The following is a 15,081-nucleotide window of genomic DNA, read 5'->3' as shown; positions in this document are numbered from 1 at the left end:
CTGCGGAGTTGGTTTGAAAAAATCGTGCAAAAGGAGTTTTACGTAAAGCTCAATTGACCTACGCTGTAGGTTTTAGTAGGTGGTAGTAAGAATATTAAGGCCCATACAGAGGCAGTTAGCATTCTGAACGTTTCGAAATAATATTTATTCATTTTCAACAGAGTCATTAGAAACGTTCAAAATGCTAACTGCCTCTGTATGGGCTTTAATATTCTTACTACGACCTACGCTGTGTTTAACTGCAAAAATAGTATTTTGCGTTCGGTAACTTTTACATAGTTTTGTTGAATTTTTTTGTAGCTTTCAGGCAAGCTTTAGTTAAGGCAACTGATATGGTGTTTAAAAAAAATCAAACGTTTTCAGGCGTTAGACGCAGGACGCAACGGTATGAATTCGTTAGACGCAATTATGTGAAATCGAGAAAAAGCACTAAGTTTATATGGTGTGAAGTAATCTTGGCGAAATGAAAAGCGTTTGAATCCATTCTGACCTCGTGGAACGCTATACAATGGCATCCAAATAAAGTAGCGTTCCAAGGTTGTTTTTAGCGACAACAAACAAATAAGCGCTATAAAAAGTTCCGGTCAGATTCGCCCAAGAGTGGTTTCGACAATACGCCACCATCGAGACGGGGTAATGTTATTTTGTGACGTCACACAATCAGAGGCGCCCCCCTTTATCGGGGCGCTTGAGCACTATCGCGTTTCGCTCGTCACAACAAGCGGCATTGTTCCGCCGCGCTAAGCACTTGTGACATCACAATGGGCGAGCGGTACCGACAAGTCTGCCAGTCCTTGTAGTGTACAACCGAAATAACGAAGGGCCCTTTCTAGGGGCGGAAGCTACAGCAATTACAGGATTAGCTCGGGCTACGTTAAACAGCAGATAGCAACTGAGCCTTGTTCGCCATTTGAGATCACAGGCAATGACGTAATGTGTCTGTGTTACGGCTTAAAGCGTCCGATTGTTTGCGAAACAATGCATTTTTGAACGGGTGTAAGACAAGCGTTGTCACGTGAGGAATATTGTTGACGCAACAATGCGAATTGTGCCGGTTGCGTGTTTTAAACTGATAGTATTTTAGTAGCGACTGGTTTGGAAGTGACGGTAAAATTAGAAGCGGAAAAAGAATGCGAACGTCAATCTACCCTATGTTCTCAATAATGAAAGCTTTTAAAAACTTGGTTAAAATATTTTGTCACAAGTATAGCAAAACTTGCAATTGGGAAGAAATCGTTAGCAAATTATGTCATAACTCGTTCAAAATCCTGAGAACTAATGTCGCGACTAGAAGAGAACTGATTTTAGCGCCGGCGGTGTTAAACGAAGCCGTAATGCATTTTCTTATCAGTTTAATCGTTGTCTGTTAAGCAGGCGTCGTGCTGCAAGACCGATATAGAAAAACCTTAAGTGTGCGCACGTGCAGAGGACCGCGAACGCCGCAAAACTTGTTTTTCGCACAACACGTTTAAAAGGTACCTGTTTTAAAACAACCAATACACTTTGTAAAGCGATTTTTTTAACGTAGATGCTAAAAACCAAGACACTTTTTTTTAATTTTCAAACAACGCAAAGCCATTGAAATATTGCGCCGCGTTGTTTTTTTTTATCGTAACTGCAAAAGTGTACAATTCGTGCCTGCAAAATGTTTATATACTGCTGGTAAAATGAGTCTCAAAAAGTTGTAAAGTTATGCACGGGTAGCAAACCTAAAAAAACGTCCAATTGTCCTTAAAACCAACTAAATATGTGTCATTTTTCAGCAAAGTTTAGCATTTTACCGCTTCAGGCGCTTTTACAACCGAACGTTCACAGGAAAGCAAATCGTCTTCTGTGGATTCGGTTCACAATTATCGCTAGTCACGCGATATTTTGGACTGTTTTTAAAGTAACTTTCACGTCGGTTTTGTTTTATAATGCGCTATGAACAAGCAGTAGCTGTTAAAATGGCTCATTCGCTTAGTTTAGAGACGTGATATTTGGAAAATATTAGTAATTATAATATCAGGAGCAATATCGAGCTCATATCGGTCTTTGAAATATGGCGCAGAATTGAAAACAGTGGAAAGAAAGTGCGCCAAAAGAAGAAAAAGCCGACATCAAATGACTTGTTTAAAAGTTACCATTACTAAACACAGTTTTTGAAAACGAATGGAAATGTGAAATAGGCTATTGCTGCCAGGCTTAAGGTATAACCGAGTGTTGCTCATTCAGCAGTTTTATTATAATCAATCGACGTTTCGACGTCCTATTCAAGACGACTTCATCAATAAAATTATATCTGGATTCAAAATTTATCGGATGCAAATCATTTTCCATAAATTTAACCAGCCTTTATTTCGACAGCTCTTCACTATTTAATAAAAAGCAATAATATCGCGAACAACTTTGAAACATCATGGATATCCACTTCAGCGAATCCGCGCCGCGCGCGACCCAACCCCGCTGTGACGTCACAATGATGTGCGCCAAATGTCGAAGGGGCGTTAATTCGCGTCGGCCATTGTTACCCAACAACCGCCCGTCGCGCACCGCTGCTCCTCACCCCTGGTTACGCCTCGCTGACCACGCCCCAGCCTGCATATTAATGCTCGCTATTCTCGGTGAGTAGTTTTGACGTGTTAATCAAAAATCAGCTTTTCTGGTAATTACATTTCTTCTCCAACGCTTCGGCGCCCAATTCAACTCGCCTTCTTCAGGGTGAATGACAAGAAAACAAACGACACGACATATATTAAGTTCATAAAAGAAAATTAATGTTCGAAATGTCCCATAATTAAAAAAAGTGCATTTTAAATATTCTTTCAAAACAAGATACTGATAGTGCTCACAGTGGTAAAATAATCGTAAAACACTAAAACAAACTGATTTTTGGTTTTCTGAGTTCCGTACTTATAGTCTGATCTTTTTCAATTGATATTAAAAAAATACCGTTTTTTTGAAAGTGGATTAACCAGATGCTTGGAACACAACTCAAAATTTGCAATAAAACAAAATGCTTAAGTTTAAAATTTACCAACACTTATCCTGTGTCGAGTGTAAATTATATGTTGTAGAGGTTTCTTGACAAAACCCAGTGAAGCCACTAACCTGAACGGTTTGAAAAGGGGTTCATGAAGACCACACTTATCTTTTTGTCCATTTTTCGCACCCCCAAGTTCCCATCCCCACCCAATTGTCACTATATAACGGGTGGGCGTAGGTATGCGGAAATCCTACACCTCCTTAAAACGCAGCCCATCAAAAGGACTGTCGTGTTTACAAACCCTATTACATTTCATTTCCCGTTTATTGAACGGCTGGGAGACTTCAACGGGCGTGTCGAATGCCGATATTTTGAGGTTTGTGCCACACAGCAACGCCCTATAATTTCTGTTTCCACTACAAAGATCTCACACAAGACCTGCGACCTGCCCTATTAATTACAATACCTTTGGGTTTTCCGTTTTAATTGCACCCGTCTTTTACTATACACCACTTCTGCCAACACAATGACTCCCGTTTTGTAATAGCAGCTTTTGGGCGTAAGCTAATAACCACTGTCGTGTTACTACGAGTTTTTGCTGCACAATTAAGCCGCAAAGATAATGTGGACGTCCTTGAGGTATAGCGTTAATTTACCGCCCAAGAAAATGTTGATAAGTGCCTCAAACCCGTTATTACGGGAAGTGATGTAATATGCACGGGTCAATCGACCGGATTCAAAGGTTAAATACACCTATAATGCGCCTAAGTACACGCCTCCAACCGAATAAGCTGGATTATTTTCCTTCTGGGGCTTTTGCTGAAACGCCTAAGATTTTGTTATGCCCTTATATGGCAGTTTCTTTTACCGGACCTATTACATCGTTTGAAAAGCAGTTTAGCCTCTAAAAATGTGATCAAAATTAGACTATTTCTTTATTGTAAAATAAAATAATTATTGCAATAAATGGCTTTTAAAATATTAGCATCTGAAATTAAAATTTGTTTTTTTTTTGAAAAGTTAGACGACATTTTAAGGTAATCCTATAAAGCTATGTTATTTCAAAAACAAGCTTGTGGTAGTTTTGGCATTCATGTTTATTTTTTAACCTCCTTATTCTAAAAATGTAATAAATTTTTCTAAAAAACAAATTGTGTTTGAAACTGTTGAAGTAAAACGCTGTGTGTGATGTCATAATAGTGAAATACTGTTTGCCGTAACTATTTGTCATTAAACCCTTTATTTACACAAAGAAAACATCTTCCAAAACAAACTTAAACAACCGCCACTGTAACCGACCCCTAAAAGCCCCCTGTATTTAAAATGCGTGGCTGAGTGGCGTTGGGGTTATTTTGAGATCTGTTTGTGGTGGGTTTGGGTAATCTGCAGGTGGGTTAAAGCTGGGGTTATCGCTTGTCAGCTATGGCAACCCCGGTGCTTTGGGTGACTTCCTTTCTGTGGTAATTGCTTCCATTTCTGGTAAATGGGGCTACACGTCTTGGCTTTGACGTCATCTGCTACCTTAATTTGGAAACAAAAAGCACAGCGTATAAAGCACTTGTGTTGTTGCCAGTTATATGTGCGCTATTTACAACGCGCTTGCTGTGAATGACACTCGTAAATTGAGTGCGCCTAATTTTAGTGGTGCTCTTACCTTGTTGACCAGATGGGTGCCAGCTTCTCATAGACACTTAAACGTCCCCCAAACCTCGTTATTCGAGTCCTGGCTTATAATCGCCATGAAAATCGACGCGAAAACAGCCTTCAACTAAAATGGCCCAATTAAACGTTAACTTCAACTGGTGTTGTGAACCTTATGCTTTACAAGTGAATCGGCCAGCTGGCTAAGTTTCGAATCACCGCCAATTAGAAATGTAATTACACTCCGCTCCATAAATCCGTTCATCCATTGACGCAAGTCGATGCTTTTACTACACCTCGGACTTATTTACAACCAGCTGTAATGTCTCCAGTTTATGATTTAGCGTCGCCTTATAGTTTTCGTAATTTCCAAAATTAATGTCTGACGATTGCGCGCATTCTTTAAAACTGACGCGCAATGTTTTTGTGTTTAAGATAAGGTTTCTTGGGCACACTGCCCTTAAACACATATTTGGTGCGTACACTTACGTAGCATCGTCTATTTGACGTAATATTGATGCTTGTTTAAAGATTAGAGTGTATCTAAGTTTGTAGCGATAACAAATAAACTCTGGCATTGTGATGTAACAACGCTTTGTTTTAAACGTAAACACATGTTTTTAAAAGTATATAGTTAAAGTTCTGCAGCCAATTCAACAGGTTTTGCCCTGGTAACTTAAACAGCTGCAGTTTTAGAGTTGGGCAATTCTTCAAAGTTTCCAGAAACTTAATATTTCCTGCCAGCGCCAAATGACGCAATTTTTCACGCGGCTCAAGCGAAAATCGCTCGCTAAAAACAGCTGCATCTTGTTGTGACGCCACACAGTGAAGGGTGACCTTCCCAAGGTCGCGGATCGGGTCGGGGGGCACAAGTGGCGTGACGTCACGAGGAGAAATTCGGCGCCGAAAGTCCCACTCTGCCGCAGCGGATTAATTGAACAGCGGTGTCGAGTTTGCGAAACTGCTGAGCGAGGTTCAAGTTCGAATCACGAAAGCTGTGAAGGGAATTTACCGGGTTTAAGCGGAGCTGAAGTAGCGCCGAATAACACCTTGTATGGCTTTATACGCAGAACCAGCCACAAACAGTGGAAATGATTTTCACGGCAGATCTCGGTTCTGATTAGGAGTTCTTCTTAATGTACCTTTGTAAATGGCCGTATTTGTCTAATTCTAAATAATATAATCTGTCCTTATATAGTGTCACCTGAACCCCGATTTAATGTATGCAACTGCTAATTCTAGTCAGTTAGTCGAGACAAAACAAATACGCCATTCGTGCGAATTTTTTTCCGGTTAGAACAACTTTTGACTTTTTCGTGTTTCGTTTTCTAAGGCCTCTGCGGATATTTGTTAACGCCATATTTGCAAAATGGAAATAAACCGAGTATACGATAGGCTTCAGCTAAACAGCTACTAAATTTGCAAAAAGATTTATGTTCAATTCTTTTTTAGGAATACGTTTTACTCCTTCCTAATGAAAAAAAACTTTTAGCTTTATTTTTAATCACACACAAGATTGATCTACATTTACTGCCTGAATAAGCATCAAAAATGCGGAAAGCGGCGTTTTCACACGAGCTACATGCGATTTACACTTGAACCATGTAACTTAAGCACATGTCGCTTAATTCACACGCAGACCGCTTTGCCTTGTCCCCAATAGCTGCTGTTTATGGCTGCCCCAAAGTGCACCTTTCTATTTCGATCGCGTCGTTTTATCGCTTGACCTGCGCCTTCGATTGATGGGGTCAATCATTGTGACGTCGTGAATGGCGCTCAATTTGGACAGCGATAAATAACTTTGCAACAACCCTGCTGCCAATATGTGACGCATTATATGCAAGGTTTAAAATCTCGGGCATTTTATTGGCACTCAGAGCTTAATTGTTTGCCCATATTTATATAGATCACATTGACGCAAGTTTTAGATCAACAGTTTTTATATATAAACGCAATGAAAGAAACTAAAGTTCCTAAATGGCTTCAGTTGATTTACAATATGGAACTAAGACTTTCAACCTGCTTAAAATATGAAATGTAATGTTTTGTTCATTGGGCTCTATCGTTTAAGCTTACTTTGCTTTGATTGATTGGACTTACAAAACAAACGACGGTAGTTTCGTGTACTATACTTTTCTTTACATTGTTATTTAATGTATTTTTCAGTCTGAAGATGTGCTAAATTTAGTTCAAATTTATTTTGTTATATAACACGAATGGTAATATTTTTTAGCTCATAATAAATATTTTCACAATAAATATTTATTTCTTTTTATTCCAGCTCTCGCGTGCCTCCCAGTGGCAACGTGTTTGGAATCCTCTTCGAGTCCATCCTCATTAGAAACGCGGGATGCAGGTATCTTCCCTGATCTCCTGGATGTTGGTGACCCCGACGCAACATTTACGCAACAAACACAAGGTTAGTGTTAGGTTGACCCGCTAAAATGTCATATTACCACTTGGGATACTTTACCACATTAAAATATCATTCTATAGTCTTATAAACAACTGTTGGACAGCTAACTGTTATACGAAGCAAGATTTTTTTTTGTTGTACAGAGCGAGTTTTTTTGTGATTTGAGAGCATTTTTTTAGCTTTGTTGTGTATTTTTTACTTTTTCCCTTGATATTTTGGTATATGGCAATAATACCAACTTTGTTGATTCACGTATAGTTGTCCAATTTTGCATCTATTATATTGGTAGTTCCAAGTTTTTGTGGTTAAATTTTATTGTAAATTACTAGTTTTTATTCTGTTGTACGAACAGATAGCAAATATTATTTTCATAGCAAAAAAGAAACCCATTAAGTATACCACTGCAATAATATGTTTTTTTGTATGATTACTCATTTTTTTCTGTTTTCTCAGAAACTCCATTTGAGACATCGACGAGTTTGTCTTCATCAAAGACGAGTGAAGATGCTTTGGATGTTGACGTTGATTTTGACGATTCAGAAGCGCATCAATCTCAAGGTAAGTTTTAAAACAAAGTGTTCTGTAAAAAAAAAGGTCGTGGTAAAAACGTAGAATTCAAGTGTAAACGATGTTTTTTTTTATAAATTTTGATTGTCTTTATTTTTTCTGGCGAGGGTTAAATAGTTCAGCACGTAATAACAGCATTTGTTTTTATACCTGTTTAAAAAAATTATTTTATTTTTTTAGGATTTTGTTTTGCCCAAACTAAAATAATAAACGGTGAAAAACATAAAACAATGTAAATCCTACTTGGGAAAAATTACTTTAAACGACCAAAGGTCTTAAAAAATCGAAACACCTACAAAAATTTGCAAATACCAAACGTCAAGATTAACTAGATGACTGAAACATTGGTTCTGTGCTGCAGGATATTTCATAAAATTCTCTTAATGTTTTTCGCATTTTTATCAAGTTTTTTTGTTTTCACTTCAGCTGTACCAAGGGTGCTTGAGGCCAGAGGCAAGCGAAAGAAGAAGGGACGTTGCAGGAAGGGATACAAGAAGTATTGCATGCACAACGGAAAGTGCAAGTGGATCCATTCGCTCAACAAACCGTCCTGCATGTAAGTCACACATAACGACATTCGGACGCCATTTTTGTTCCAAGTTTCTCAATCAGCAGATAGATTTGCGATCCTTATTTATTGATTTAGCCACCTTAAGAAGCAATTTAACAATTTTTTTAAGTTAAGAAAATAATGACTGTTAGCGTATACGGGAAAGCACATTTTTTTGGGAAAAAACTTTAGTTAAACGTAACTTGCGAAAAGTCGTCTAAAGCATGGTTATTAAGTAACATTTCAAACAAAGATTAAACACATTTCTAAAAACAACTGTAAAAAGAAAACATACAAAATACGATTAGGACAAGCATTGAATAGAAATAAAACCGTAGCGTTTGGCCTAACAACTCGACAAATAATAACAATAATCGTCGAACGTACTTGAATAATTTTCTCGCCCGATCGCGCCAATGATTAGAGGTTGACCTGCCATTAGGAGATGGTTTCGCGACCGAATCGTGTTGGCGGCGATCCAAGACCATTTCTCGGTGAAATTCAGTTCGACTCGCCCGGTGCTTTGCCACTTATAACTTGCTTCTTATCTCTGCAAGTTGAACCTGACCGAACTGAGATCACAGTTTGGATATGATTTTTGTCTGCAAAATGCATTTTGCAAACTTGTCCTGTCTTGAACTTTCTTGTTTGATTTAGAATCAATTTTATGGTTCAAAAATGCTTTACCCAAAATCATTTAAAATAACTTATTAGATTTTCTATGCGTTTTAAAGAAAAATTCCAAAAAATGCTTGGTATATTTTTTTACAAAATGATCATTGCTAATTATTTTGCTTTGGAAACCTTAGGTTATCGTTTAACGGCATGCACGAATATACAAATAAAAAGTTATTTTATTTAACTGTTTTCTAACGAAAGAGACAGTTCGCCATTTTTATTCCAACTGAGTTTTCCAGAATCAAACTTTAACAAAAAAAACAAAACAATAACTTTAACCTTCAAATTTTTAACGTATACCCTTTTATTATTGCGCAGTTGTCCCAAGGATTGGGAGGGCAAGCGATGTCACATGCACAAGCCTGGATTCACAACCAAGGAAGAGAAGGACAGAGAAGAAGCGCGGAAGACAAACGTTGCCATAGCAGCAGTACTCTCCTGCTTCGGATTTGTTGGAATCCTTACAAGCTTTTGCGTCTGCTGGAGGTAACTAGAGTGTTTCCTTAATTTTGCTTAATTGCAGTGTTACATTTGCCTACTTCTTATTCAGAACTATTTAAGACTTTCTTAAAAAATGTATAGATTCAAGATGTTAGTCCTGAAAGATAGTTAAAGTTTCTATATTATTAAATATTTAGCAATTTTGCTAAAATCGTATTTTAATTGACTTGTTTTAATCCCTTCAATTAATAATTATGTTTCATAATTGCACTGTGTCATAACTTATGTTAAGGCCAGATAGAGCACAATCTGTTTTCTGTTACTCACGGATTAAACTGCGTATCATGCCAATTTTGGACAGACAATAAAACCATTGATTGTTAGTTGTTTTGTGTTTGTAAATCAAAAATAACAATTCGCTAACGTGCCACGTTGAAAAGCGACGACTTGTTTTCCAAGTAAATTCGTCTGCCATTTTGCACACTTCCCCAGTGACATTGCTGTTAAAAATGTCTCATTTTGTGACATGGGCTATTCAATACCAAGGCTCTCCAAATAGGTGTGCTTAAACCTCTTTCATGGCATTGGTATGGGCTTAGATTACGCTGCGCCTAAACTATTTAACCTAATGTCATAAAATTAACCTACCAGTCATTTAAAAATCGACTTCTTTTTACGTTTTATCGCTTTTATCTTCACTTGATTTTTATACTGATGATGGCATGAGTTATTGCTGAAACGTCTGTAAATTGCGAAATGTCGCTTTTATCAAATATTATGGCTTTTATATTTTTATTGAAACGACTTGACCATGTTCTTTGTATTTCTCAGGCGATACAAACACGTCCAAAAGCACCTTGAAGAGAAAGACGTTGAAATTAAACAGAAGTGTCTCCGGGATAGCTGCAAAGCTGACCTTCTTACAGTTCCTGTCGTGGTTTCGATGACCAACGAAGATAAGGCGAATAAAGCTTTTATTTCGAACAATAAAAAGTGATAGTAAACGAGAGTTGCTTGGACCACAGGTGCCTGTAAGTCTGCTGGAAATTTGCATGCAAGGAGATGATGAAATTCCACGAGCAGGGGCGGCATTTTGCTGGGTTTATTTGCTTACGTTTTTGCACCTATTGCGAGTTTTTTTGTACTGCTTCTTTTTATTTAAATCGGTTATTCTTTTAAAAGTGGCAAGAATGGATAAGACAACCAAATTCATATTGTACTATCTCTTTACTTGATTGAAGTCTTTTCTGATATTTACAGAGTTTTAATTTGTGGAGTTAAAAGGGCTTTTGACAAGCTGCATGCAATATAGCGCACACGGTGCTATTGAAAATCGAATACAATGTTATTTCCTATTTCGCCTGGTCGCAATTTTGCACTGTTGAAATTGCTCTTATTTCTGCGGACAAATTGTTCAGCGTACCTTTATTTGTCTTCTTTCTCTTTTTTTTAGCTTCGCGTATTTATTTATTATTTATTGTGCCTTTCTGTTATCCTGTGCCTTTAGAACATTTCTAGTTTTGTAGTCGTGTCGTTACTCGTCGCACCAGTAATGCCAATTATCATTGTAGAATAACTCGCCACTGTCAAATACAATCGTGTCAACTTATTTGTTTTGTTATTCTTAATGCAGAATAGTCTGGCCTCCTTAACCTTTCAAATGCCCAGTTTTGTAGCGAAGAGCGTGATGTTCAAACAAACGTCGCCTTTCCACTTTTTATACAGATTTATCCTCACAGAAAAATACCCAAAACAACTCACATTTCGGGGCATATTGGATAAAGGTTGCAGTTAAAGTTTGAATGAATGTCAAACCACATACAGAAATAAGTAAAATATTTTTAATTCTCTACTGAAAAGTCTCCTAATTTATGTATGGGCTTTAATAGTTCTTCTACGTCAAACTATTAGTTCATATTTTGTCTTGCAATTAAGCTTGATTTTAAGGCAACGCAACGTTTTTTGGTGTCAACCGCTTAAAACAAAGTAGAAGCTCAAAACGCTCAGTGGCAAGACAGAGAGGAAAGATAAGATTTGCACACCAACGTTTGTCGATAAACAAACTATAAAAACATGTAGATATAATCATAAAACACACCACGGTCTCCTGACTCAGCCTGACCCTATAACATTATTTCAAAAGCAAATATTATTCTAAGGCAGGTTTTACATTTACACACAAATAATATGCAACATTGACGTCCGAAAGATTGTGATCTGGCTTGACAAGAACACACGCCCCGAACAAAAACAAACACAATTACCCGACACGGAATTCAAGCTGATGTTTGGCGTTAAAATGTAGCTTGAAATTTAAGCAACTTTTGGGAGCAACATAAAAAGGCGTACTTAAACCAGTTACATTTTAAGTGGTTTTCCAACTTTTTCGCTTTAAGGAGACTAGAAACTCATAGATGCCTTTTGTACAAGATTGGACCCTTGATGTTTCTTCCTGGAAATGTCATTTGTTAAACTGTAATACAGCTCATTTTTTGTAATACAATTACTCTCTCATTCAGTTTGGTACTCATACAAACCTACAGTAGACAAGATATCGCTAACAGTCAAAAGATTTATTTTTAACAAAATTCAATAAGAAAAATATTATCCCGACTAATATTACTTATGTGTAAAAAAATTAGAGATCCTGTGCAGACCCTCACTGAGTTTGAGATAGAATGTTTGCAAAAGTGTCTTAAAAATTTGACTCGTGTTGGATGTCGTTATATGCAAATAAATAGGCAAACATGGTTTCGGGTCCTGGCGTCGTCCTAAAAAAAGGACAACTTTTTACCGGAACGCTGCTTGACCGTTTCGGAAGACTTTCGCAATTGGTTGCCGACTATAGTAAATATAAGGCGCGAAATCCTATTTAGAGAGACAACGAAATCCCACAAATCTTTTATCATCATATATGACTTTCTTGGTTTGGTGATAGATTTTATATTTTTTTATTGGGAAATAAAAGTGTTAATCTAGGAAAATTTTCACTCTCATTTAAGTGGCTTGGGACAGGCTTGATGCCTAAACCATTGGCGCAATTAAGGTCGGGCGATCAGAAGGTTTGATTTAACTATGAGTTTCGCCAAAAAAAAATTACACGTACTTTTCTTGAAGATAAAAGTATTTGAGTTAAACTCACTCAATATGTTTCGCTCACACTCATTTAAAGACGTAAACTGACAGAAACTCTATATTTTACAACTGTTTTCTTATAATACTATTACGTTTTGTAGTAAAATACTTTTTACATATTGTAGTTTTCTCATATTACTTTTACGTATTGTAGCGCGCCAAAAGTTTTCTATCAGTTTTACCTGTGCATGTTACAATCCTCAAATCAACCAAAAACCAAATCATCAAACAGCTCTTTACCGCCGACTGTGTCCAAAGTGTCATAAATTTTACCTTACGATGCACTATATTTATTGATTTAAAACTTAAATAGGCTTGTGAGATACGTATTATATGGGCCGAAAATTTATTTTCGGGACATATCTTGTTTTTGCCGCTATTCGTTTTTGGTTTTTATGGTTTGTATGGTTTTTACGGTTTGCTTGGTATGTTTCAGACCAATTTTTGTCCAGAGCATTATTGAAAAAGTGTACCTCGTAGAACTTTCAAATTTTCAGACATGGCGTAGAGCGGTATGAAGGTGCTATGTAGAGGTTTATGAGGCTGCACCCCTAGGCACCTCCAATTGGGGGACAAAAAAAAAAAGTGTGACGTTATCGCTTTAGTTCAAGGGTCTCAAACACGCGGCCCGCGGGCCGCATGCGGCCCGCGAGAACATTTTGTGCGGCCCGCGTTGAAATTTTGGATTTCCAAGTTCTTCACAATATTTAAGTGTCACATATCTTTTTTTCAAATTTGAGAAGTTAAAATTCACTCTAAAATTGCTCTAAAAACCTGAAACTACTCATCGAACTTCACTATCACATCTCCTTCAAACGCTACCATTTATGCGGTAAAATATCTACTATTACGTCACATTGCCTATTAACATCTGAACAGTTGTCACAATACCATTGTAAATTGCGCCAGTCAGGTGTTATTGGAATTGGTTATTGTTCAATTTGATTGTCGAGGCGTAGGCTAGCCTTGTTTGAATAAATTGCTATAGTTTCAAAAGCCAAATTAGACATGTCTTCTGCTTCGAAAAAGAGAAAAATCACAGACGAAAGGAGAGTTTTTCAAGATAAGTGGGAGGAGTTATATTTTGTCACCGCGGTCAGAGATATTTGTCAATGCCTTATTTGCCAGCAAAAGATAACTGTGATCAAGGAGTATAATATGCGCCGGCACTTCGATACAATGCACCGCGATAAATATGATGCTTACCAGGGAAAAGTAAGAGAAGAAAAAGTTAAACATCTGAAGTCAGTATTTTGCAAACAAAGAAGTTTCTTTGCAAATATTAATCAGTCCAACGAAGATTTTTTAAAAGCGAGTTTTGTTATCAGTGAGTTTGTTTATAAAAGAATGCCTTGTGAAAGCAAGTGACATTTTATGTCCAGGTAAAAACAAACTGTTTGAAGGTATAAGCTTATCCCCAAATACAGTTGCAAGTAAGGTCACAGATTTAGCTGCAAATGTGGAGAAACAATTAGTTGCGACCGCAAAGGACTTCGAAGCAATTTCGATTGCCCTTGATGAGAGCACAGATGCGTCAGACACCGCACAATGTGCTGTGTTTATCAGAGGACTGCATTCTAAATCTGACGGAAGAGTTTCTGGAATTAATACCATTGAAGAGTACTACAACTGGACGAGATATATTTCAAGCCTTGGAAAAGTGCTTCGAGAAACATGGCTTGCCATGGGATAGGCTTGTATGTTTGGCCACAGACGGTGCACCGACAATGCGTTCTAGCAATGTGGGTGTAGTTGGATTTGTGAAAAACAAACTAAACAGTCTTGAAACCGAAAGAATCAGCTTCGCTAGTGTACACTGCATTTTACACCAAGAAGCCCTTTGTAGTAAAAGTATACAAATGAAGGAGGTCATGGATGTTGTTGTTAAAACAGTCAACTTTATACGATCTTGGGGGTTGAACCACAGGCAGTTTAAATCATTTCTTGCAGATATGGACTCTGAGTACGGTGAACTACTTTATCATACTGAGGTCAGGTGGCTGAGTCGCGGAAATGTTTTGAAGCGTTTCTTTGCTCAGAAATGAAATCGCTTTATTTATGAAAATAAAAAACAGGGCAGTTCCTTTGTTGGCTGATGCTACTTTTCAATGCAATCTTGCTTTCCTAACAGATATTACACATCATTTGAATGAATTAAACTTGAAGCTTCAAGGTAAAAAACAAATTATTACACAGATGTATGACCATGTGAAATCGTTCAAAGTCAAACTACGTTTATGGTTGAAGCAGTTGGGTGAGGAGAATTTGGCTCATTTCTCAACTCTGAAGTCTTTAGGAAAAGTTAAGGCTGAATGCATGAGATAATATACAGATTTGTTGTCTAATTTAATTCAGCAATTTGACGTGCGCTTTGCAGAATTTGAAGTATTAGAGCCGCAGTTTCGACTTTTTTAAACGCCATTTGCTATAGAAATTGACAATGTAGCCGAGGAATTAGAAATGGAGTTGGTGGAACTTCAATGTGATACTATCCTGAAGCAAAAATATGCAGAGGTAGAAATTTACGAATTTTATAGATTTCTTTCACGAGAAAGGTTTCCGAAGGTACTCTCTGCTGCAGCAAGAATTATTGCAATGTTTGGAAGCACATATGTATGTGAGCAATTTTTTTCATCGATGAAGATCTACAAGACTGTGCTAAGGTCACGTATCACTGATGAGCACCTG

General features: G+C 37.4%; 1 protein-coding gene across 1 annotated transcript; it reads left to right on the top strand.

The window, feature by feature from the left end:
* Positions 1 to 245: 245 nt before the first annotated feature.
* Positions 246 to 10,861, top strand: LOC146135256 (uncharacterized). Its single transcript, XM_083395311.1, has 5 exons — positions 246 to 2,603; positions 6,888 to 7,580; positions 8,016 to 8,145; positions 9,136 to 9,303; positions 10,090 to 10,861. Exons 3-5 carry the CDS (start codon positions 8,093 to 8,095, stop codon positions 10,253 to 10,255), a joined length of 387 nt encoding a protein of 128 aa, XP_083251437.1. The 5' UTR covers positions 246 to 2,603; positions 6,888 to 7,580; positions 8,016 to 8,092; the 3' UTR covers positions 10,256 to 10,861.
* Positions 10,862 to 15,081: the final 4,220 nt, after the last annotated feature.

Source organism: Ascidiella aspersa, chromosome 8 (assembly GCF_963924565.1).
Source record: "Ascidiella aspersa chromosome 8, kaAscAspe10.2, whole genome shotgun sequence".
Taxonomy (NCBI): domain Eukaryota; kingdom Metazoa; phylum Chordata; class Ascidiacea; order Phlebobranchia; family Ascidiidae; genus Ascidiella; species Ascidiella aspersa.
Note: the sequence above shows the minus strand (reverse complement) of the source record. Positions and strands in the feature narration are given on the sequence as shown.